At 37.7% G+C, this 23250-nt stretch overlaps 1 protein-coding gene across 4 annotated transcripts in view; it reads right to left on the bottom strand.

The window, feature by feature from the left end:
* The window catches only part of BBX (bobby sox homolog (Drosophila)), a 282596-nt gene that overhangs the window by 46424 nt on the left and 212922 nt on the right, over nt 1-23250 (bottom strand). For all 4 annotated transcript variants that reach the window (XM_011995361.1, XM_011995374.1, XM_011995367.1 and 1 more), the window contains 2 exons: nt 20990-21064; nt 13074-13154 (listed from right to left, as the gene is read on the bottom strand). In XM_011995361.1, the coding sequence (XP_011850751.1) occupies nt 13074-13154; nt 20990-21064 (156 nt within the window). The remainder of the gene's footprint in view (nt 1-13073; nt 13155-20989; nt 21065-23250) is intronic.

The raw sequence follows: 23250 nt of genomic DNA, 5'->3' as shown, positions 1-23250 counted from the left end.
CTCAGGCGATCCTCCTGCCTCAGCCTCCTAAAGTGCTGGAAGCACAGGCATGTGCCACTGCATTTGGCTGGCTATTTCAACTTAACAATATCTGTCTAAGATTATGTTCCTAGCCTATTCTAGATTAGAAGGCGTAACTACTTGTCAGTTTATAGGAATGCTCTTTTAATGGGACCCAGAGATTAATTTTTTTTTAAATAGGTCACCCATCTGGCTTGTGTTGGGTTTATGGTCATGTAAAATCCTGGATTTCCATACCCACATAATAGGCTGGTAAACTTGGTCTCTTTTATTCTGTATTTTTATAATTTATGTTTTGCACTTAGATGCAAGACTTTCCCCTTTTTCTTATTATGTTTATCTCTTCAAAATGTGAATTATCTTCCATCTTTGTACTATACACACATTAAATAAAGCTGCTTTTCATGTCTTTGTCCAAATCTTTGGTAATAATGTTGAGTAAAACATGGCTAAGGACAGGGCCTTCTGCCAAACTTCTAGAGCCCTTTCATGAAGATGATCTGAACATTAATAAACTTCAGCAATCTAAGAATACTTTCTTCTCATCCAGTTGAAATCCTCCCATTTTGTTCACAAAACATTGTAACACTATCTGTCAAAAGTCTTGCTAAAATCTGGATACGGCATGCCAACAGCATTCTCTTACTCAATTTTATGACCAACCGTAACTGTACCAAATAGAAGATGAGGCTGGCTTTTGTACCAGTCAGGGTCTAATTAGGCAAACGGAAGCAACCTAAAGCGTAACTAGCAGTGGGAATTTAAGGCAGGGATTAGGTTAGTTACACAGGCCACGAAGAACTGAGGCACCCAAACAGGAGGTGGTGAGGCAACACAGGGGTTAGGGACAGCAGAAAGCCACAGAAGAAACAATGGGGAAAGAGTGACACTGAAGCCCAGTGGAAGATGAAAGCATGGCGCACCTATCTGGAGAGCGCTGGAACATGGAAGAGAAGCTGCCTTTGCCTTACCCTGATGCCTCTTCACCAGTTCCCTGTTGACCCTGGCCTCTCACTGCCTCCCATCTCCCAATCTCCTGCCAGGGTCTCCCATTAGCAGAACCTGCGTGGAAGCAGGGGGCCTAGAGCCAAGAAAAGGCAGTCAGCAGTCACGTGGGGCAAAAGGCAGTGGGCAGGGCAAAGAGACTCTGGCATATTTGATAATGACCCTTTTCAGAGAAACTTTGATAATTCTCTGTTTTCATCTTCTTTTCTGTGGATTCAAACATGATTAGAATGAATTTCCAATCAAAATAATTTTCAAAGGTTTCTAGGAATTAATAGTCTGTATTTTAGAAATCAGGCTTATTATTTTTAAAAATTACAGTGAACTTTTCTCCTTTTTGTTCCTATTGAGCTCTCCTATTTCACACAACTTGTCAAAGATTACCAAAAGTGAGATTGAAACCCAATTTGCAAGGTCTTGTGGTATCCTACAATCTGTTTTTTCCGTTGTCAGAAACCTGAATTAATATACTAAGACCATGTGTACTGTATTCTAGCTTTTCCTCCTTTTTTAAAATTGGATACATATATGTATCTTCACATCCATGGAAGAGAAGCTGCCTTTGCCTTACCCTGATGCCTCTTTACCAGTTCCCTGTTGACTCTGGGATGTGTGTGTGTGTATGTGTGTGTATTATTTATATATATTTTATATAATATATAAAATAAATATATAAATAAAAATAATATATAAAATAAACAATATATTATATATATGATTATTACACTTTAAGTTCTAGGATACATATGCAGAATGTACAGGTTTGTTACATAGGTATACACGTGCCATGCTGGTTTGCTGCAACATCAATCCATCATCTACATTAGGTATTTCTCCTAATGCTATCCTATCCCTCCCCTAGCCCCCTACCCTGTGACAGGTCCCAGTGTGTGATGCTCCCCTCCCTGTGTCCATGTGTTCTCATTGTTCAATTCCCACTAATGAGTGAGAACATACAGTGTTTGGTTTTCTGTTCCTGTGTTAGTTTGCTGAGAATGATGGTTTCCAGCTTCATTCATGTCCCTGCAAAGGACATGAACTCATTCTTTTTTACGGCTGCCTAGTATTCCATGGTGTATATGTGCCACATTTTCTTTATCCAGTCTATCACTGATGGGCAATTGAGTTGGTTTCAAGTCCTTGCTATTGTGAACAGTGCTGCAATAAACATACGTGTGCATGTGTCTTTATAGCAGAATGATTTATAATCCTTTGGGTATATACCTAGTAATGGGATTGCTGGGTCAAATGGTATTTCTGGTTCTAGATCCTTGAGGAATCATATTCTAGCTTTTTCTAACTTTGATTTAATATATACTTATCTTCTTTTTTTACCTTTACTTTTTGGTTTGATCATAATTTTCCTTGCCCCCCACCAAATGGTGACAAAAGCAATAATTATATAGTTTACCTTCTCTTGTTTCTTGTTGGCTTTACTTTCTCTAATCCAGACAAAGCCAATTTCTTTATGTAGTTCTCAACAGCTGAAAATTGTCTTAAGATCTGTTTGTTTTTGCCAAGCCCTACCTCATACTGGATTTTAGAGTAACTTTTTTCTTACTAGTCAATACCATACTTTTGTATTTTTGTATTTCTCCTTGGTTGTCAAGCAAGATTTATATTCTTTTACAAATGAATTCATTAGAGTTTATGCATAATCACAATTTGAAAAAATCTTCCTCATTCTTTTACTGAGATTGGATGTGTATATGTGTGTGGAGAGACAGACAGACATTCTCATTGACCTTGGTCCTTTTTCCATTTTAGTGCTTATTTGCATGTTCAGTCTCTGAATGTTTTTAAACTCACTTTTCCTTACGTGAAAAGTATATATTTGACTTTTTAAAGCATTTTCCTTCTAAAGCATTCTCCTTTTAAGCATCTTCTTCTAAGCACTTTAGTTTCTTGTCTATTAATATGAAAATAATTACAAATAAATTCCATAATTTTTATTTTTGATATTTGTTCCACTGCATATTAGGCATTTCTACAAGATATAAACAAAACCTGGGAACAGATACGAATGTATAAACATTTATAAGATGCATCACTCTTGGATGTAAGCAAATCCCTGGCCTCTCCCGTCCTCCCATTCCCCAGTCTCCAGCCAGTGCCTCCTACTGGAGGAACTCAGGTGGAAGCAGGGGACACAGGAGCTGAGGAAAGGCAGTCGGTAGCCATCGGTGGTCACTGTCTTGTGTAGTCAAAAAAGTCTGACAGTGATGTACTGGAAGGCAGTTTCAAAAGGCAGGGATGGGCCAGGTGAGGTTAGCTCACACCTATGATCCCAACGCTTTGGGAGGCTGAGGCAAGAGGATCGCTTCAGGTTAGGAGTTTCAGACCAGTGTGAGTAACACAGTAAGACCCTATCTCAAGAAAAAAAGAAAACATGCACACACCCACACACACACACATCCCCAAACCCCCCCAAAAAGCAGGGATGCTGGAGCCAGGGCCAGACTGTCTAGGACTATAGACAGGCTCTGCTACTGATTAGCTATTTTCCCTAAATTTTTCTGTGCCTCAGTTTCTCAATCTATAAAATATGCATGCTAAAATTACTGCCTTGGGAAAACCGTGAGGTTCAATGAGCTGCACATGTAACAGTACTTAAAATAGTGCCTAGTACAGAGCTAAAATAATGTATTGTAATAACCATCCCTCTGGGGCCTTATGCCATACGGAATAAATACTAGCTTAACAGTAATATTCATATTAGTATCATTAATAACATGATATGTCTTTGGTAGACTGCCTTGCTCTAAGTGTTCATTCTAGGGTTGAATGATTCTATCATTGGGAGAAAATACACAACAAAATTAGATTCAGGAAGACCTCAAATCAGTTGTTTTTCAAGAAGCAACTCTAAGAAACATGTAAGAAAGCTCAGTTCTACTCTGGGGTACAAGTAGATCCACTTACATCTACTTTTGGATGCACTCATCAACACTGTAGTGGGACTGACGAATGTATGCATGGATGGGCACACATACAAGCACACAGAAGACATAAAAGAACATAAATCAATGTGAACTCAAGTGAATAAGGCTGCATTTTGGGAAACAGAATTAATGGCTATTATTAATTTACTCAAGTTGCCCTTAATAGAGGGTGAGTTATTAATCAGGTATTGAAACACTACATGCCTCAGTAAATGACAATGTATTCTTCTAATATTATTTTAAATTGGACAATAACCTTTTTAAAAAGAATGAAAAATCATCTGGACACTTTCCAGAGATGGAATTCCCGTGACTGCATTCAAAGAAGTTAAAATGTTAATGTTGTAAATCAAATGATGGGCATAAATATTTGATAACTATCGTCTATTCCCTCAGGTACTACTTTATTTTTTTATAACTGTAACTCAGTGGGCATAAAATGTATTCTGTTCACCTTTGTATTCTCCTTCAAGAATACCCTAGTACCTTTCAAAAAGAAGGCATTCAACAGATAATTGTGTTTAATAGAATGGTTCATTAGTTCTGAGGTAATCTATGAATCTAAAATGTATTCTGATTCATACAAGGAAAGAGTTACTTTACAAGTCTATAAAAAACAATGGTGGCTGGGTGCGGTGGCTCATGCCTATAATCCCAGCACTTTGGGAGGCTGAGGCGGGTGGATCACCTGAGGTTAGGAGTTCGAGACCAGCCTGACCAACATGGTGAAACCCTGTGTTTACTGAAAATACAAAATTGGATGGGTGTGGTGGCGTGCACCTGTAATCCTAGCTACTCAGGAGGCTGAGGCAGGAGAATTGCTTGAATCTGGGAGGCAGACGTTGCAGTGAGCTGAGATCGTGCCACTGCACTCCAGCCTGGGCAACAGAGGGAGACTCCGTCTCAAAAAATAGCAACAACAACAACAACAAAAACAATGCTAATTATGACCATGCTACCGCTTGGTCCAGCCCAGCAATCATACTGTCCTTAGTTATACCTCCCATGAATAGCAGTGAAATTAATCACCAATATTTTATCTCTGTCAATAAAAACCATACTGAGGTTTCTCACTGTTCTGTGTAGTCAGAAGGGTCTGACAGTGATGTGTTGGAAGAAATGGAACTCACTCCCAAGAGAAAAACAAAAATCAATATGTTAATACCTAGGATTCCTAAGGATGTGCATGTTAGACCATGAATAAAAAGTTTTCTTCTTCAAAATGATTACAAAGAAAACAATTCAATAGAAATACTGAAGGGGTGAGATAAAATGTGTAGTAAAGGGATTATATTTTATGTTCCTGGGTTCAGGGGGACTGTCACACTTTTAGTTCAGGTAAAACCATACCTTAGGCTCAGTTTGTTACTGGGGACTCGCTTTAAAGATAAAATAAACCTTGGCTGCATCAAGCTTTAATCTTTCTGAATCAGATGTATTTTAAAATGTATTCTTTTCTACTGATGTTAAGATATTCATTTTTTAATGTGTTCTGCTTTAAAAGATTTAATAAAATGATCAGTGGAAAAATAAATTACGTGTACTAGATAAAAAGTAATACCACAGAAGCAGAAACCACTGAACTGGCAGAGGTTGTGTATCCCCTATGTGAAAACTTTGGCATTAGAAGTGTCTCAGATTTTCGACTGTTTAGAATTGTGAAATATTTGCACATACATAATGAGACATCTTAGGGATAGGACCCAAGTCTGAACACAAAATTCATTTATGTTTCATATACACTGTATATAAATAGTCTGAAGGTAATTTCATACACTATTTGAAATAACTGTATATGGAACAAAGTTTGTGTACACTGAACTATCAAAAAGCAACGGTGTCAGGTGTGAAATTTTCTGCTTGTGAGGTCATGTCAGAACTCAAAGTTTTGGATTCTATACCATTTTGGATTTTTAATTTTCAAATTAGAGATGCTCAACCTGTCCTAAGAAATGGTAAGTAGTTCCAAAATGCACCATATAATTTTGCTCTTAATTATACGTTGTCTTTCATTGTCTATTATAAAGGAGTTGGCTAGATTAAAAACAAGGCAGTGTGAAAACAGACCTACTGACACCAATCAAGAAGTTTCCATTTCCAAATCTCTGCTTTTTAGTACAAAACAAATGTTTTGCAGCCAAGGTATATTTACAATCATTTTGTACTGGCTTATTATCTGCCAAAACAGTGTAGACATAACCTTAGGATGGCATTTTAGCAGTGTTTTTCAGGATGAGCATTTCTCCCATAATTAAATAAAACCCGAATGCTTGTGCCAGAGAAATACACACTGGTTGATGGTTTCTGAGAATAGCATTGCTGCTAAAAAATTCAATTCCGTTTATCATAAGAGATAACTGGTCACAGAACAGTGGTCTAAGCTTCTCTCAACACTAAAATCTGGGTGTATTTAACAGTTGTGTAGTTTGCTGAAACAACTGGACTAGGTAACATGGTGACTGAAATATTTTTCTTAACTCACTATTTCCTCAGAAATGGTACTGTTTCTGAAGACTCTGAATGGGGTGGAGGTGGCCTTTGCTCCATAAGCCCATCTACTAAAGTCTGCCGCAAAGAGGTTAAGGGCAGTCATTAAGTACATTCCTATACTTTCTGTTCCTCCAAAAATAATCTAGTGCAATTGGGGATGAGGCGAAAAGATTTAGAACAGGAGTTTTCTAAAAACAACTCACAACTTTGTATAAAATGATAAGGAAAGAAACCTACCACAAAGGTCCCCTTAAATGTATTTTAAGTATTAGAATTCATTTATATGATGATAGTGTAGGAGGAGCTGAGGTGGGATGCTCTAGGTTTTAAGGGGGTTATAATAGGATGGATAATGCACATCAATAATATGAAGACAACAGAAGTCTTAAATGGAGTCATACATTGATCAAATACCACCAATAATTGGGAACAGTGGAGGGATCTATGGTGACTGTCTCTGTCGTCTGTGCTCTCAGGAATGCAGGTTTCTGCTTCCTATTTACTTGGCTAGCAATCTTCTCCCTTTCCACTTTTCTATTATTGAATTTCTCTTCCCCCTACCCTCAGCATCTTTCAGCTCTTCTTTTCTACCAGCAGGGCTTACTCTTTGTTTGCAACCAACCTACCTTCCTGAAGCAGGGCTACGTCAAGGTCAAACACTCAGGTTCAGTGTTGGAGTCATCTTTGACTCCTCTTTTTCTTTGCCTCTCACATTGACTCACTCAAACAATTCACTTGAATACCCCTGGAATCTCTTTCTGCCTCCCGTTCCCACTGTCAGCTCTCTCAATTCCGGTTCTTATCTTCTCATACCTGATGTCCACAGGGGCTTTCCACTCCATTCCATACATAGCTGCCAAGAAGATCTCTCTAAGTGCTGCTTTTATCACTGTGTAACCCCATCCGAAATCTTCAACGGCTCCTCGTTATTTTCAAGTACATATTTATTTGCTCTGCACTAAACATTCTCCCAATTCTGACTCACAGCTACACTTTACCTTCATCTTCCATAAACACAGTCCTCTATTCCTGCCAATCTGATAGACTTATTACCATCCACCTTTCTCCTGTGCTTGCCTTAATCCCTTTGCTTTATCTCCCCCAGCTGTCCATTTAATTATGTGTAAGTCACAATCCCTGCTACATACGGTGGTCAGGTATAAAGGACGGAAGTGAGCAAATTTTAGTGGATAATGGCAATGACTGTTGGCCTCAGACTCAGGGCTCAACAGGGAAAAGGACAGGACAGTCATTTGGAGAACAAGCATCTAAGAGGGCAACCACTAATCAACTCTGACCAATTGTTCTCATGGAGGGAGGCTAGCTTGATATCTCCAGGTCCTCTAAATTTTCAGAAGTCAGAAATCTGTATTTATTTGAAGTTTTAATCTTCAAATATTAGCCATGAATTGAACTGTAAAATATAATATAGGTCAACAAAATATAGGCCAAACAAAGGATCTCTGCAGGTTGGATGTCACCCAGAGACTGCTAGTTTCAGCTTCTAGTGGTGCCTAAGTAAGCCCTTCATTGAAAACCATCTTTGTTTTTCTTTCCCCTGTGCTTGGTCTCCAAAACATGCCTGCTAATATTTTCTCCCTTCCCTAGTTTCACACATTCATTTTTGAGTGTCACTTATTACTCAAGTGGAGTTTCATCATTTCATTGAATGATTCCTTTTAAAATCACTTGCACTATTTCTTATTCCTTAAATTGTTATATCTCTACAACTAGAGCATAAGCTCCTTGAGGACAGGAGTTGTATACCATAATTTCCTACAATTCCCAGAGTATCTTCCAAAGTACATTCCCAAACACACACTTATTTAAGGTTGTAAGATGCATCCTGGCAGTTTCAAAAGCACAGATAGTTTTTAAAAAGAAAATATGAGCTCCATTTATTTGACAGCAGTCTTGGACGATCTGTCATCTTATTCAGCCACACATACATGTGTAGGAGTAAGCTGTCTTCCATAGAGACTTTTATAATGTGCACACTCCTATAACAAGCAACTTGCACAGTGTTTTCTATTCATCTAAAACAAGGCGTGAGAACAGCCTAGTGTTTAAGAGTGCAAGCTATGGAGACAGACTGCCTGGGTTCCTATCTAGGCTCTAACACTTACTGTCCATGTGACCTTAAACAAGTTATATAACTTCTATACCTTTTGGTTTCCTAATGTGTAAAAGAAGAATGATAGTAGCTACCTCAGAGGACAGCTGTGAGAATTACATTAGTACATATAAAGTACTCAGTGCCTAACACACAGCAGATTATAAATGTCAGTCATTATCATCTTAGGTTAGATAACATAATTTATCTGTAGAAAGAGCTGCTATAAAAACGTATAATGCATTTTAAAGAACATTCAAAATGGTTTCAGAAAAGTGAGAAGCAGAACAGCAATCTTTTAGGCTTATGTTCCAGCCTCTAATCACACTCCAAAACACTAAAACGCACTTGGAGGTACCGTGTTCCTATATCACTGATCTTAGAAGGTTTACAGGTTTTAGTTCTCATTGCACCAAAAATATGTATATATACACATCCAGATAACTTCAGTCATCTCTGTTATTGGCACAGAATACATCCTCAACAACCATTGTGAGAATAAATGAACAAGCTGTTCTACTTGTTATATTAGACAATTTTGGTACTAGAGATCTTCAAGGGTAGAATTTTTCTTTGCTGGAATGTACACAGGTCCAGCTATCTCTGACCCTCTTCAGTGTCCTCCAACTACAGCCACTACAATACACAATGATCTCCAGTGGGGATGCTTTGCTGTTCTTTATATGACCTGACCTAATTAATTTCAAAACGAAAGGAAACACAATACCTTATAGTACCTGCACAACTTAAATGACGGATAAACTGAACAGTATGAACTTCGTGGAGGTCCCAACATAAAGCATTGTATTTTTGTCAATTCCCTGACCTCAGACAAAACCCTTAAAAATATTTGGAACAAATCCCAGAATTTTCAGGGCACTTTCAGCTATTAAAAGTCTACCTAGTTTAAAATGCCAATCACACACCTGAATTAGGACCTTCCCCAGGAAATGTCCTGGCTCCAGGAGAACGGGGAGGGGGAAAACAGGGAGCAAGTCTTTACAATGCCAAAGCTGGGAGTACAGGCCAATCCAAGTATCTCTGTGCCTGCTGCCAATTTCTTCCAATTTTTTGTTTGTTTGTTTGTTTGCCTACTTACGCAGGTATAGGGCACAGCAGTAAATATATGCCCCAAATATTTCTTACTTCTCACTAAGGAGAAGACATTTCTTGGAAGTAACGACCCCCACGTTTGGAAGGACTGTTCATTCACTTCTCTTACTCCAAACCACAGGAATGGAGTTGGAGAAAGGTGAGTAGTTAGTTTGGGGCTCGTTCCTGGCCCTTCTTTCACAAGGCCTAAAACCTCTCATTTAGAGAATAGAAGACAGAATGGGGGAGGTACAACTAACTGCCCATGGTTATGTTTTTCTTTTTTTCTTTGTTCCTGCTAACTCTACACAAGACTCAATGGCGTTCTCAGGGGATGTCATAGGCAGGGGTGATATTCAAAACATTTAACAGGCAGGGGTGCCACCTAATCAGAGGGGATGTGCCCTCCAGGTGCTGAAGGGTACTCAGGTGGTTGGGTTACAGGCTTTTTCCTGACAGTAGGAAGTATCTTGGTGCTTTAGTATAAAGAAGGCAAACCAGTTGAGTATCACTCCTGCTTGCAGGCACACCTCAGAGGGTCCCGAGCAAAGGCATCTCTACCATATTCTCCCCTGATGTGAGAGACTGTCCCAGGCCTACCTTATGCAACCCCTCTCTGTTACTGTCCAACAGTCTTTTGCCTGATCACATGGATCTATTTTCTATTTATCCACTTGGCCCTTGGGAAACTCATACATCTTTATAATGCCCAACTAAGAGTACAACAGGCCATTCTGAGTCTCTCCATGCTGCCAACTTCCTTCAGTTTTCTTTTTTGCCTGGTCAGATAGGTAAAGGATCCAGCAATAAATTGATGTTTAAAATATTTCTTGTTTCTTGCCAAAGAAGAAGAAGACATCTTTTGCATGTACCTCCCTCAATCTTTAACAGTGCTTCTCTTGGAGCTGCCTTCACTTCCCTTGACATGGGACATAGATAAAGAATGAGAATTACTTCTCTCCTTTCCTCCCTGGGACACAGAGAAAAGGCAAAATATTCTAGATGTGTGGATAGCCTATGATAACCCTCTACCAAAGGATGACTTGAGATTGGAGTGGGGATAAGAGGAGGAACTCCTGGAGTGTTAAATAAGATAATAGTTGTATTAGGCTATCTCTTTAGAAATCCTGAGATGGGTGTGGCCCAAACTGGAAGTAGTTTCTTGGTGGCTTTCCCTTTAGAATGTCTGAATTTAAAGTTGTGTCTTCAAATTGCAGACACTATCACCAATTCTAGGCAATAGGAAAAATCTTCAATATCTTCTTATATTTATTTATCTTAAAATGCATCAGAAATAATTAAATGTTATATTTTGTGAATGAAAAATGGACATCAAATACACATGGAATAAAAAAATTAAGAAAGCATAAATCTACTGGTGATTATCTGGAGATGCTGCTTAACCGTTGTGCATATATTTAAGTTTAATTAGAAACTGGAAGGCTTTAGAATGTTATTCTAAAATACACTGTATTAGTATTAAGACATCACAGTGATTCAGTGCAAATAACAATGCAAGAAAGTTTTCTTATTTTTTAGGGATTCTGTTTTATTAAAAGTATATATTTTTGCTCAAATGTCATAAGAAACTCAGTCTTAGTGTAAGCTGATTTGCTATAATTGGAATAGGCTTATTTCAGTCATTTTACCCCGTTAAATTATGATACCAACATTCAAACATCTGTTAAACCATAGCATCTGTTTCATATTTGGGACGCATCCCTACAAATTAGAAAAGTGTTCTTTTTAATGAGTTCTGATTTAATAAGGAATCCTTTTTTTATGACTGCTATGCCAAAGAAAGAAAACGAGAGGACGAATCCACTCTTTACCAGCCCCCCATGCAGCAAAGTACCCCAAAGGTTCACACATTTTTAACAAAAAAAAACTGTTTAAAGATAAATATCACATATTGAAAGTTGGTTTTACATTTTAGTATTGTTTAATATTTAAGAAATCATACGTATTTTTGTATATATGTATGCCCACATACATACACATGCAATTATATAACCAGCACAAGCAGAGGGTCATACACCCATATTATTCAAGAAAAATAATCACTTCGTTCAAATAAATTATCTTGACAATCTATACAGTCTTAGAGTTACTAGACAAATGCATGACCTCACAGTCTGTCTGTTTACTAGGATTTGTTTACAACTCTAACTCCAAAGGAACTCTCTTGTCAGATCTTCACTGTTTCAGCTGTATCTGGAGTAGTACTTTGCACTGACTAATGCAGTTCTTTTTAGAACTATTCCCTGCTGTCTTCATTAGTTTTCCTTAGAGTTTCCCAGTCACTTGTAGCACTCTATTGTGGTCTGAACTTGTCCTACACAGGAAGCATGTCAATGTACTGTCAGACAACAATGGGTTAGTTTGTTCCATTGTTTATTAATTTTACTTTTTAAGGACTTTATATTTTTATATTTCTAATTTGGACCTGGTAATCTTTAAAAACCGAATTTAAAGATATTATATATTTTAAATGCATAAGTTTTTATGATACAAATTACCATAAAATTTAGAAATTTTAGAATATGATTGGTTATTCCATTAAGTTACATAAACTACAAAAAATTTACAAAAGAACTCAAAGGGAGCTCATTGAAAGGAAACCAGAAAAATGAGAGAAAAGAAAAAAAAGTTTAGTATGAGATTTTTGGTCATCCACTTTCTACCTCCTAATTTATCTTACCAACAGAGAAAACTGCTACTAGAATGTCCAGGTGCTGAAAACATTTCTTCTGTATGTTTCCTTGAGTTAGGGCAGTCACAGGCTGGCAGAGAAAGCCACTGCCTTGCCCACCCTAGCAACAGGTGCTTCCGGCGTCTTCCTCCCCAATCCATCCCCCACCAATAAGGGCTCTGTTCCTCACCAGCTTTATGAAAGCACGTTTTCTACTTTGCCAATGGAAGAGTAGCATTTTACACATATGTCACATCAAATGTACAACTGATTCATCTTATAAAATCAGATTTTAGAACATGTCATATGAATTCTTCACCAGGAAAACAAAAATTCAAACATCAACCATCTGATGTAAAAGCAGCGCATTCTGGAGATTTATAGATGGTTTATGGGAATCAGAAAAGGGGAAAATAACCACAGCTATTCTTTTGTGTTCAGGCTGGACTTACATAGCCAATCGAAGTAACCTTATTTTAAAATATTACCTGTGAAAAAAATTTTGCAATATCGCCGGGTAACCGTTCCCAATGCTTAATGACTCTTAGTGGCAAAATTCAGTTTTCCTAAATTAAAGGTTAACCCTCTCATTGTTGAAAATTAGATGTAACTCGTTTTATGGTCACAGGAGAGATGGTGCAGTTTAGGAAACACTGTTAGAATATTTTGCGATTTCCACCTCTGCAGATCTTATCTCTATATATTCTTAGGAACTTGCCTCTGCCAGTTGAAAGAGTGCAGACTTTCCACAGCGTTTTACAGGCTCAGCACCACCCAACTGCGAAGTGTTTGAAGAAATCTATATTAAAGACAATCCACATAGAGAATATTAGTTGTGATACCAGAATCTTTGCTTCTCATTCATACACATTCAGGAATTTTTCTTAGTTTTTGAGAGTATCATTGCTCTCGTGTACCAAATAACAAAACACGTCACATCTGGGATGATCATTTTGAGAACCATTTTCAGTAAATGACCTCAAAAATAATAACAAAAGTAGGTATGGCTGTTTAATAGTAAGAATATTGTCTTAGATATTCCAGGCTTTAAATTTAACTCTATAACCTAAAGCGAGAAATGTATTTCAATTTCTATTTAAGTACTAACTTAACAACTAGTCAAATATAAAAGAGATTTAGAGTTATTTTGCATTTACCAAACAATTTTTTTTTGAGGAATATATTTGGGATCTCTGTGGAAAGACAGCATCAAGTCAGTCAACAAATTTTGTTTAGAATCCAACATATATGTGCAAGGCCATATGACAGCAGCTTAGGAACCTAAGAGTTTTATATAAAACACTGACCCTGGCTTTCAGAGTATGCTCTAATGTACATGCAAAGACTGATAATCAAGATCACAAATCTGAGTTGTACAGTTAATGGCTTATGCTGTATTGCAGTATATAACATATGTACGACATTAACATTGACTACATAATCTTCCGTAAATTTGGCTAAATAGTGGCTGGGCATTGATAAAAATGAACAGCACTGCCTTTTCTCATTTTTTAAATAAAAACCTCATTTTCAATTTCTAGCCTCGATAAGAGCGAGAAGGACATATATTCTTAAAGACATTTACAAAGCATCTTTACCTGGAGAAGTTCTGTCATTGTTAAGAGTAGACAGCTATGGTCTAAGCTTTTAGATTCTTTGTGATTCTGAATTCCTTCTCAGTTAAAAACAAAGCTATTTCTCATTTCCATTTAGTAGGTAATCCTGCTTATGACTATATCCTTAAAGGTGACCACAGATCCCACAGGTGATTCTATGAAGTTGCTAGCTCCCAGAGACACTGGGTGCTTTGTGCTAGAGGAGATTTTCCCTAGAATACTTGCTGAATAACAGGTCTTTGTAGAAGCATGTATTTAATAATGGCCTACCTAGGCCACTAAAAAGGGCCTAGCTTAAGGAAGTTCCTCCTAGGTGCTATCAGTTTTAACAGAGTGTTTCTCTATTCATCTCTATCATTTACTTTTTCTTTAGAAGATGAATTTATGAGGCTCAATCTTTCTGAAGTTTGGAATATTTTCTTCTTGCCGAATTTTCACTGATAAATGCTACTTCTACCTTTTCTAGACATGTTGAATTCAATTACTCACCTTATCAGGAGACTAAGAGAAAACAAACACATTAATACCACTGGCTCTCAGTGCTTCAGGGAATGAAGGACTGAACATAAATGCCAGTGCCTTGAATCAACGCAAAGAATATGGCCTTTGTGCCAGACAGGCAAGCTTTCATTACTTGCTGCTGTGTGGACTTAAGCAAATAAGATTTTGAGCCTCATTTACCTTACCTTCAAAATACGAACAGTAATACCTGCCCAGAATTATGCTGTTAAGATTAGGTTGGATGCTGGTGTAGGGCAGTGCTGAAGAGATATTATGCTCTAAATAAATGGCCCAATTATTACTAATAATGATTTATCTTTAACACTTAAACATAAACACCTTTTTAGTACAATTCCAAAAATTAGTTACACACTGAAGTGGAAGAGAATTAAAAGTAGCAGTGTCTGCAGATAGTTATTAAATTTAGTAATTTGGAGAGCATTAAATTTGTCGCATAATCCCATGACATGCTCAAGAATTACTGAAGGACCACAAGCTGGGTAGCGCTGCACTTCATACCCATGCTGTTTTTCTGCTTCTTCCACCGGCTCCCTCTGCTGTTGCTTTTGAAACCTCACTGCAGGTTTTCGTTCCCTGTGTATGTTACTCCCACATATCCTGTGCCCAATGCAGTGCACGGCACACTGAGAGGCTCATGAATGACTGACTGCATGGATGCACTACCTGCCCTTAGAGTTAAAGCACAGCTGTCAGAGAGGAGGCTTGAGAATGGTCCCTTTCGGTTTAGTAAGAACCGTTTTCCTTATTGCCTCTGGGAGGATTTTCACCTGCTTGCAGGTACAGGGAAGCATTTTAAATGCTCAAGGTTGCTGGAAGCCTGATTCCCAAAAGGGCATGTGTGGGGGGAGGTTCAACATATTTTAGTAGTCCGACATTTCCAGAATCTCCTAACAGTAACATTTTTATGGCATTACACAGTGTGAGGTATGATTTCTAAAAGTTAAATCAAAAACTTAATTTGAGGGAAGGAAGTGTGGAAAACAGAGCATATGTTAATTTCCATGGCTTGGTCCTTATCTTAATTTCTTTGCAGCATTTGACAGTGCTAGTCTTTCTTTAGGAAAACTCCTTCCTGCCCTTCCGTTACTGCAGGGTCCTTGCTTTCCTCGTATCTCTCAGGCCACTCCTCGTGGTTCTTCTTTGCTGGCTCTTCTTTCCATAACAATCCCTTCAATGTTTTTCCTTAGTATTTTGTCTTAGGGCCCTCTCTCATCTATGCTGATGGCTTCAATTTCAAGCACAGCTAGTACAACAATGATTTGTTATATCACTGTTTACTCCTGCCCATGCTGTTCTGCCTAAGAGACATATACATCCTTTCAGATAGGAACAATATAGTTAACATCTGTTTTCCAATGACTGGTCAGTCTGGAGGGCAGTGTGTGTTTGCTAGGTTGGTAGGTAGAGGGCACTAGTGGGCCAGACTGCATAGGATGTTCATGGGCACGCTTCTTATTTTCCTCAAATTGGATAGGGCTTGCCAATAAGTTAATTTCACTGTAGTCTCTCTTTTGACTATTATGTGATGTTCGGATAAACAATATTCATCCATAAAGGCTAGCTACAGGGTAGATGTGACAGTACATGAGGTACAGCTAAAGTGCTAAGAAAAATGATCACCCTGGATGTTAAACTGCTAATTTTATGGCTGTCTGAGCTGGGTGAACAAACAGGTGGTAAAGACCAGAATCAAATTAGGTAATGGTGGAAGTCTTTTGCAATTATAAAGGTATTGTAAATATTGTAGTTTGGGAGAAGATGACTGATAATTGTTAAAAGAATAAGTGAGTCAAAGAGCAAATAAGGTGTTCCTTTCCTTATCTTCCTTATCTAAAAAGAAATATTAGTGCTTCCAATAAAACACATAATACATCCACTGATTAGTTACAGTGTAAGTATTTCTTTTTTTTTTTTTTGAGATGGAGTCTCGCTCTATCACCAGGCTGGATTGCAGTGGTGTCATCTCGGCTCACTGCAAGCTCCGCCTCCCGGGTTCCCGCCATTCTCCTGCCTCATCCTCCCAAGTACCTGGGACTACAGGCGCCCGCCACCATGCCTGGCTAATGTTTTTTGTATCTAGTAGAGACGGGGTTTCACCGTGCTCGCCAGGATGGTCTCGATCTTCTGACCTCGTGATCTGCCTGCCTCAGCCTCCCAAAGTGCTGGGATTACAGGCGTGAGCCACAGTGTAAGTATATGGTGTTTTTAATTGACTGTAATATTGTGTAACAAATTGAGCATTCCCTCATAAAATAAATGCATTAAATTTATACCTACTGCTTATATACAATGGTGACAATATTTTAATTTTGGTGACATTATAGTTATATTTATATAGGCAAAGTAAATATCTTCGAAGGGAAGTTTTAAAGTCCAAATCTATCTAAATCACCCAGATTAGCTCTGTGTCTTCAAGGTAAATATAATTTTTCAATGCAAAGATATCCTCTAGGTGTAAGAGTCAGCCACAGAGCAGATCAGAGAATATGTGGATTGGTCATGGCTTTTAAGCCTGTTAAATAATTAAAGACAACAGTTCCTTTCTGACATTATATTTGGTCATTAGTCTTTGGTAAACCAGATCTAAAAAGTGACTGATGTGTCACTACCTGTAAACAGAAGATGCAGTTAGGAAACTCATTCTGACCAACTTAATGGATCAGAGCCTGGAAACACAGAGTAGATGGCACTTTGGATGGGCCAGGCTGAATCTGGATGAAATATGACTGTCACCTTGGAATGGGAGACAGGCTGAAACCGGGGGTGGGGAGTTAGAAACTGTCCCTGCGTTCTGTATTTCTTTCAAAATCCTGATTTTTCTCCTCTTAAATGTAAACATTTATGAGGTACCTACAAACAAATACGTTTATTCAGTTTCATGGTTCCATATAGATTAACTTCAATGAGTTTTTCAATGATCAGATTTGGTTAAGAAGGAAAAATATCTTTCTCATCTTGCAAGGAAGAGATCAGGACTCAATGAAAAAAACAAAACAAAACAAAACATTTCCACTTAAAGAAATTACCAGGGTTTACTGTTAAAAGTATGTTTCTCAGATAAACATTTCACACGACAAATAACCCATTTCCAAGAGAAAATCTAGTTAACTTCTTCCCAGCGTTATAAGAGTTTGTAAATAAAATGAACAGAAATAGTTTCTGAGAATTTTGCATGCCTGATCTTAAAATGATATTACAAAGCTAAATATTTTTAAAAGATAAATTGTTTCCGAGCTTATATAAACACCCACTTCTCTTTAAGTGTACACAATAGGACAAGGAATCCCTCTGAAAAGAGAAGGGCTATAAAGTGCTCCACTCAGTAATTTTCTATTATACATCAATCCCTTCCTCTCTTGACCCTTCCACCGTGAAGTCCCAGAGATATTAATAAGTGCCTTAACAATAATGATTTAATAATTTGGGTTTTTTAAAAAAACACATAACTACAGAGCCGTGGTCTCAAACTGTGGTTCTCTAATAGGAAACTTGTTGGAAATGCAAATTCTCAGGTCCAGCACCAGATTTAATCAGTCAGAAGCTTTGGCGGTGTGGCCCAGCAATCTGTGTGTAAACAGCCTTCTAGGTGACTCTGATGCATTATAAAGTTTGAGAACCTTTGCTTTTGACTAATTAAAACAAGAATTTCAAGAGTCTTTGGGTTTTCTCAAAGGTGATGGTGTTTTACGAAATAATTCTAAGAGCTTTAGGGATATCGCAGTGAGTAATTACAGCCTATTCTATTTCTATTGCAATACACACGCTCATAGCAGATTTTCGTAGATATTTTTATTAGTTCATCTACTTAGCTCTTATTTAGCCTTAAATAAAACCAGCCCAGTATTGGTCTGACAATGTGGTCAGATTGTAAGATGTTAAAGATTGAAAGTTAGGGTACTGTCGGGTTAGAGGAGGAAAGTGAAGAGAGAGGTTATGTATCCTTTGAGAACCATGAACTACTCTCGTATAAACACATATAACATTTACAGCTAAATAGCCAAAGATACAATAATTTAATTTGCTGAGGAACTAGGGCTATTACCAATGGTTGCAAAATATAACCAGGAAAAGTTATATACTTGTGGGGACTGCATCTCATTCTAGGGCAAAACAGAACATGTATATTTTTACACCATCAATTTTATTTTGGTCTTTCTGTCATATATGCCTTCCTATATTTTGAAACAACTCCTAATTAAGTTTAAAAATTAATTATTTTTTAAAAGGCTCCTCAAATCCTGCATACACTTTATAGCTAAAAACCCCAAGAGTCCTCAGGAGATGAGTGCTGTACAGCAAAGGGGCAACCTCTGGAAATGCCACCCTGCATGACTCTCTCCTCCGAGTAAGAAGTTCTTTTCTCCTCTAGAAAAAAAAACTTAGTATAATTAAGAGGCAATGACCAAATCTCATTCAAGAATTAGTGTACTGAGCAGGAAGGACAAATTAGTTTATGAAAGGCACGGGATCTCATCCTGCAGAATCACAGGATGGTGGCTATTACACCACCAAACTGGTCCCTTAGAGCTGTCCCCAGTGCTTCAGGAGCTAACAAGTGTGATGATGGTGTTGCTAAAATAACAATCATGGCCAGGCATGGTGGCTCTCACCTGTAATCCCAGCACTTTGGGAGGTTAAGGAGGGCAGATCACCTGAGGTCAGGAGTTCGTGACCAGCCTGGCCAACATGGCGAAACCCCGTCTCAACTAAAAATATAAAAATTAGCTGGGCGTGGTGGTGGACACCTGTAATCCCAGCTACTCAGGAGGCTGAGGCAGGAGAATCGCTTGAACCTGGGAGGTGAAGGTTGCATGGAGCCGAGATGGTACCACTGCACTCTAGCCTGGGTAACAAGGGCGAAACTCCGTCTCAAAAAAAAAAAAAAAAAAAAAAATCATACACTGAATCATAGGCTGAGCGGTGATAAGAGTTAGAACCAGCATCAGCTGAGATATTCCATTATTCCATACTGGTATTTTAAGTTAAGCTGGATACTCTTGGTAGTCAATGCATATGTAAATATCAGATGTGTCAAAGATGAGCCACTACCTTTCTAATATTCCTGCTATGCAGTATAGAATTTAATCAAACAGAATACATGGCAAATCAATTCTGCTTTGAAAAAAACGTTTCTGAAAAGTTGGATAGAACTGGCTCAGACATCAACATTAAAAATAAATTTAGTCAATATGGCAAAATTCCTTTTTAACTCTGAAGAATTAATGGGCATCAATAACTGGAAGAAAGCAAGAAAGTATTATTAACAAAACTATTTCCCCTAGACAGTGAAAATAACAGCTTCCTTATTATAATGGAAAATTGGAACAAAATCTTAATCTATTCAGATTAATTAAGCAAATTTTTCTTTACGAAATAACATTATATATTTTTGTTACCAGTTTTATACAATAGCCCTCAGCAGCTAAACAAATACTATGGCAGGGAAGCCTAATACATAAGCAGGCCAACCGATGGTATAAAGTCATAGTAGTTGACACAAATTGTCCCAAGAGGAAACAGCTTTTTTTCTTTTTTTTTTGTAAGAGCCAAAAGTAATTTTTTCTCATTTTCAAAGTAAGATGGTAGGTTTTCTTCTGCCAAAAGGATATCATTTTACATTCCATTTATGCAGTACTCTTTATTCAAATGAATCAAAGTGATTCAATACATCAATATTAAACAGCGCAGTCCTGCTTGTCATTTTCTCTCAACCCTATAAAAAATTGCTTGGTTTATGATATGCATTTTTTAGTTGGGATAAAAACGAAAAGAAGAAAAGACCTAAAGCAGATAGTATCTTATTTTCATAAACTATATACGTTTTATTATTTGCCACATAGTGCTCATTAGAAATGAACATACGGTTGAGGCCAGGGCTTTTGTGGCAAAATCAAGAATATCAGATTTGTCTCTGCAGCATACCAACCAAAAAAGTTGCTCTCTGGTGTGTGCTCTCTTCGGCTGACAAACCAAAGAAATCTGAGATCTTACAAAAGCTGACCTGATCTAAGCCTGGGATTACACACTAATAAAAATACTGGCTGAAGCTACATCACATTGAAAGCTAATTTAACCTGATTTAACAGGTCGTATTCACCACTGCAATCACTGTGAGAGAGTTATTCATGAATTATAGCATCAATTTCACTATTGGAAAAATTTAATAAATCGAAACCTTCTGGCCTTCGTGTTGACAGCAGTTTTTCCAAGCTTTTAAAATAAATTAAAAACAAGATAAAATGAAATAAACACATTACTGGTATTCTGAATGAACTCTTTGATGAATGCTTCTAAAATGGGTGTAAAATCTGGAGCTGATTTGACTATGATTATATCAAAGGCAGCAGAAAAAGCAATAAATATTCTGTTATGTACATTATGTTAATAATGACAACAGGCATGCCTAAAGTTCACTATACATTATAAAAACTCCATTCCAGTATTTCTGAGCTCAACAAGTTTTCTTAGCCCAAAAAGCATTTTAAAAAGGCCATACCTCTGCAAACTGAAACAAGGCAGATGTTTGACACTGCTTTGTAGAAGCATCAGGGTGGGACGTACTTGAAGATATCTGAAAGGAAACGAGCAATTCTTAATGCACAATGACATTTTTCCACATCAGACCGTAAGATTCTGCCATATATTTTCAACTGTAGACACTAGTAAAGATTTAAAAATGAGTCATTACCCTCAATCCCTTTAGAAGAGCATTATAATTGATAAGAGAAGACAAAGGCCATGTTTCTAAAAACAGATGATTATAAAGAACAAAGACTGAGTATGGCTCATTTGTTATGTCTTTGGTAAGGGTACCAGGTATATATCAAATAGCAGTTAAGAAGACCTGTTGAAATAAATTTCTTTACTTAGAAAAAAAGGAAAAAAATGTGTATTATTAAAAGCTGGAGGCTGCAAGTAAAGCCACTCCCTCACTCTCTTCCCAACACCACTCCCTCCAAGCTCTTCTCTAGTTAGAGGCAGCTGTGATGCAGTGTTGGTGAAGCATACGGATACGGGTCAGGGTATCTGGGAGACTGAATCTCAGCTCTGCTACTTACTTACCCACATGACCTTGGCCAGCTCAGCTAAACTTTTTGAGACTTACTTTTCACCACTGTAAACTGATGATGATGAAAATAATCTGCATTTTAGAGGATTATGGTGAAAAAAAAGAAGCCATAAAAGATGTTACCTAGCATGGCACCAGAACTCAATAAATGGTTTACTAAATATGAAAAGTATTTTCTTCTTTCATAGCTCCTGCATCCTCCCAACCAACACGAACACGCACACACACGCGCACACACACACGCACACACAAACACGCACGCAGGCGCACACACGCACGCATGCACACGCACGTGCACACACACACGCCCGCACGTGTGTGCACGCACACACAGGCACACACGTGGACGCACACACGTACACACATGCACGCACATGTGCACACACGCACATGCACACACACACACACACACGCACACACACATCAGTGGGTGACAATGAATAGAGTCTGCCACCCTATACTTGATTCAACTAGGGGACCTTTTGTTTCCAGTTGGTAATTATGGTAGCTTCCTTTGACTTTGCTCAGAGGAACATGTGGAAATACTTTTCAAGGACATTTTGGGAGCAAGGTGAGTTAGTAATTTTGGTTCCAAAGTGAAAAATCCTTTTATTCAGCTATAAAACAGGATAAAAGTGGGTCACAGGAGCAGAAAGCCTGGGCGTTATAACTTCAGCCCATTCCCAATCCCACAAGTCTTTCCTTCAAGTAACTGTTCACCAACAACTCCATCAAAGGTTACTTACTAAGCAGTAAATCCACCTTCATCAAAACTCTTTAATTACAAAAACTGCTTTTTCATTTTAGTTAAACTGGTTAGAAAAACAACAGGGCCACATAGTTGTACAGTATAAAAGTGATGTTTAGGAATGAGAAAGAATCAGGAGGCTGGGCACAGTGTGGCTCACGTCTGTAATCCCAGCACTTTGGGAGGCTAGGTGGATCACTTGAGCCCAGGAGTTCAAGACCAGCCTGGTAACACAGCAAGACACCGTCTCAAAATAAAAACAAAAAAAAATTAGTAGAGACACTGACTAATTAATTGCATCCACTGCTGAAGCCATCAGGAAAATTTCGTTCTACTGTGCTTTTTAATCAGATAAGCATTTTTAGAATAAATATCAGTAAGAACAACAAATATCAACCAAATCCAATTTAACAAACTAGGTAGAAATAAACCATTTTATCCATTGTAAGATCTAACCAAGTGTTCTGAAGACATTCAAGGATAACATTTTAGAACTTTTCTTGGTCAAACCATGAATCTTGTCATTTCAAGTGACCGCCATGTGCAAGTATGACAGAATCCAAAAATGAACCCAGAGAAATCTTCCTTAAGTCTTAGGAATTATAAACTCAGTACAACTTATTTCAGACATTACTTTTCATCCCTACCAATCCTTTATAAATGTTAGAAAAAAATAAACAATGTATATAAGGGGAAATACATAAATATTGTAGGTTATACCTAAATACAATACATTCCTTTAAGAATTAAATCAGGCAGTGAACAAAATAGAACCAGTGTTATAATCTAGCCAATTTTGTGAAAAAGCATCTCATAAGTTCTAAAAAAAAAAAAGGGGGGAGATGTTATTATAAATTAATATTAAGAAAAGGATTTCAATTAATAAATACATAGGAGCTCCTGGAGATAGAGACCTTTCATATAAAAGCAATAGGATCAG

The sequence above is a fragment of the Mandrillus leucophaeus genome, unplaced genomic scaffold (assembly GCF_000951045.1).
Source record: "Mandrillus leucophaeus isolate KB7577 unplaced genomic scaffold, Mleu.le_1.0 Scaffold113, whole genome shotgun sequence".
Taxonomy (NCBI): domain Eukaryota; kingdom Metazoa; phylum Chordata; class Mammalia; order Primates; family Cercopithecidae; genus Mandrillus; species Mandrillus leucophaeus.
This window is presented reverse-complemented; position numbering and strand designations above follow the sequence as displayed.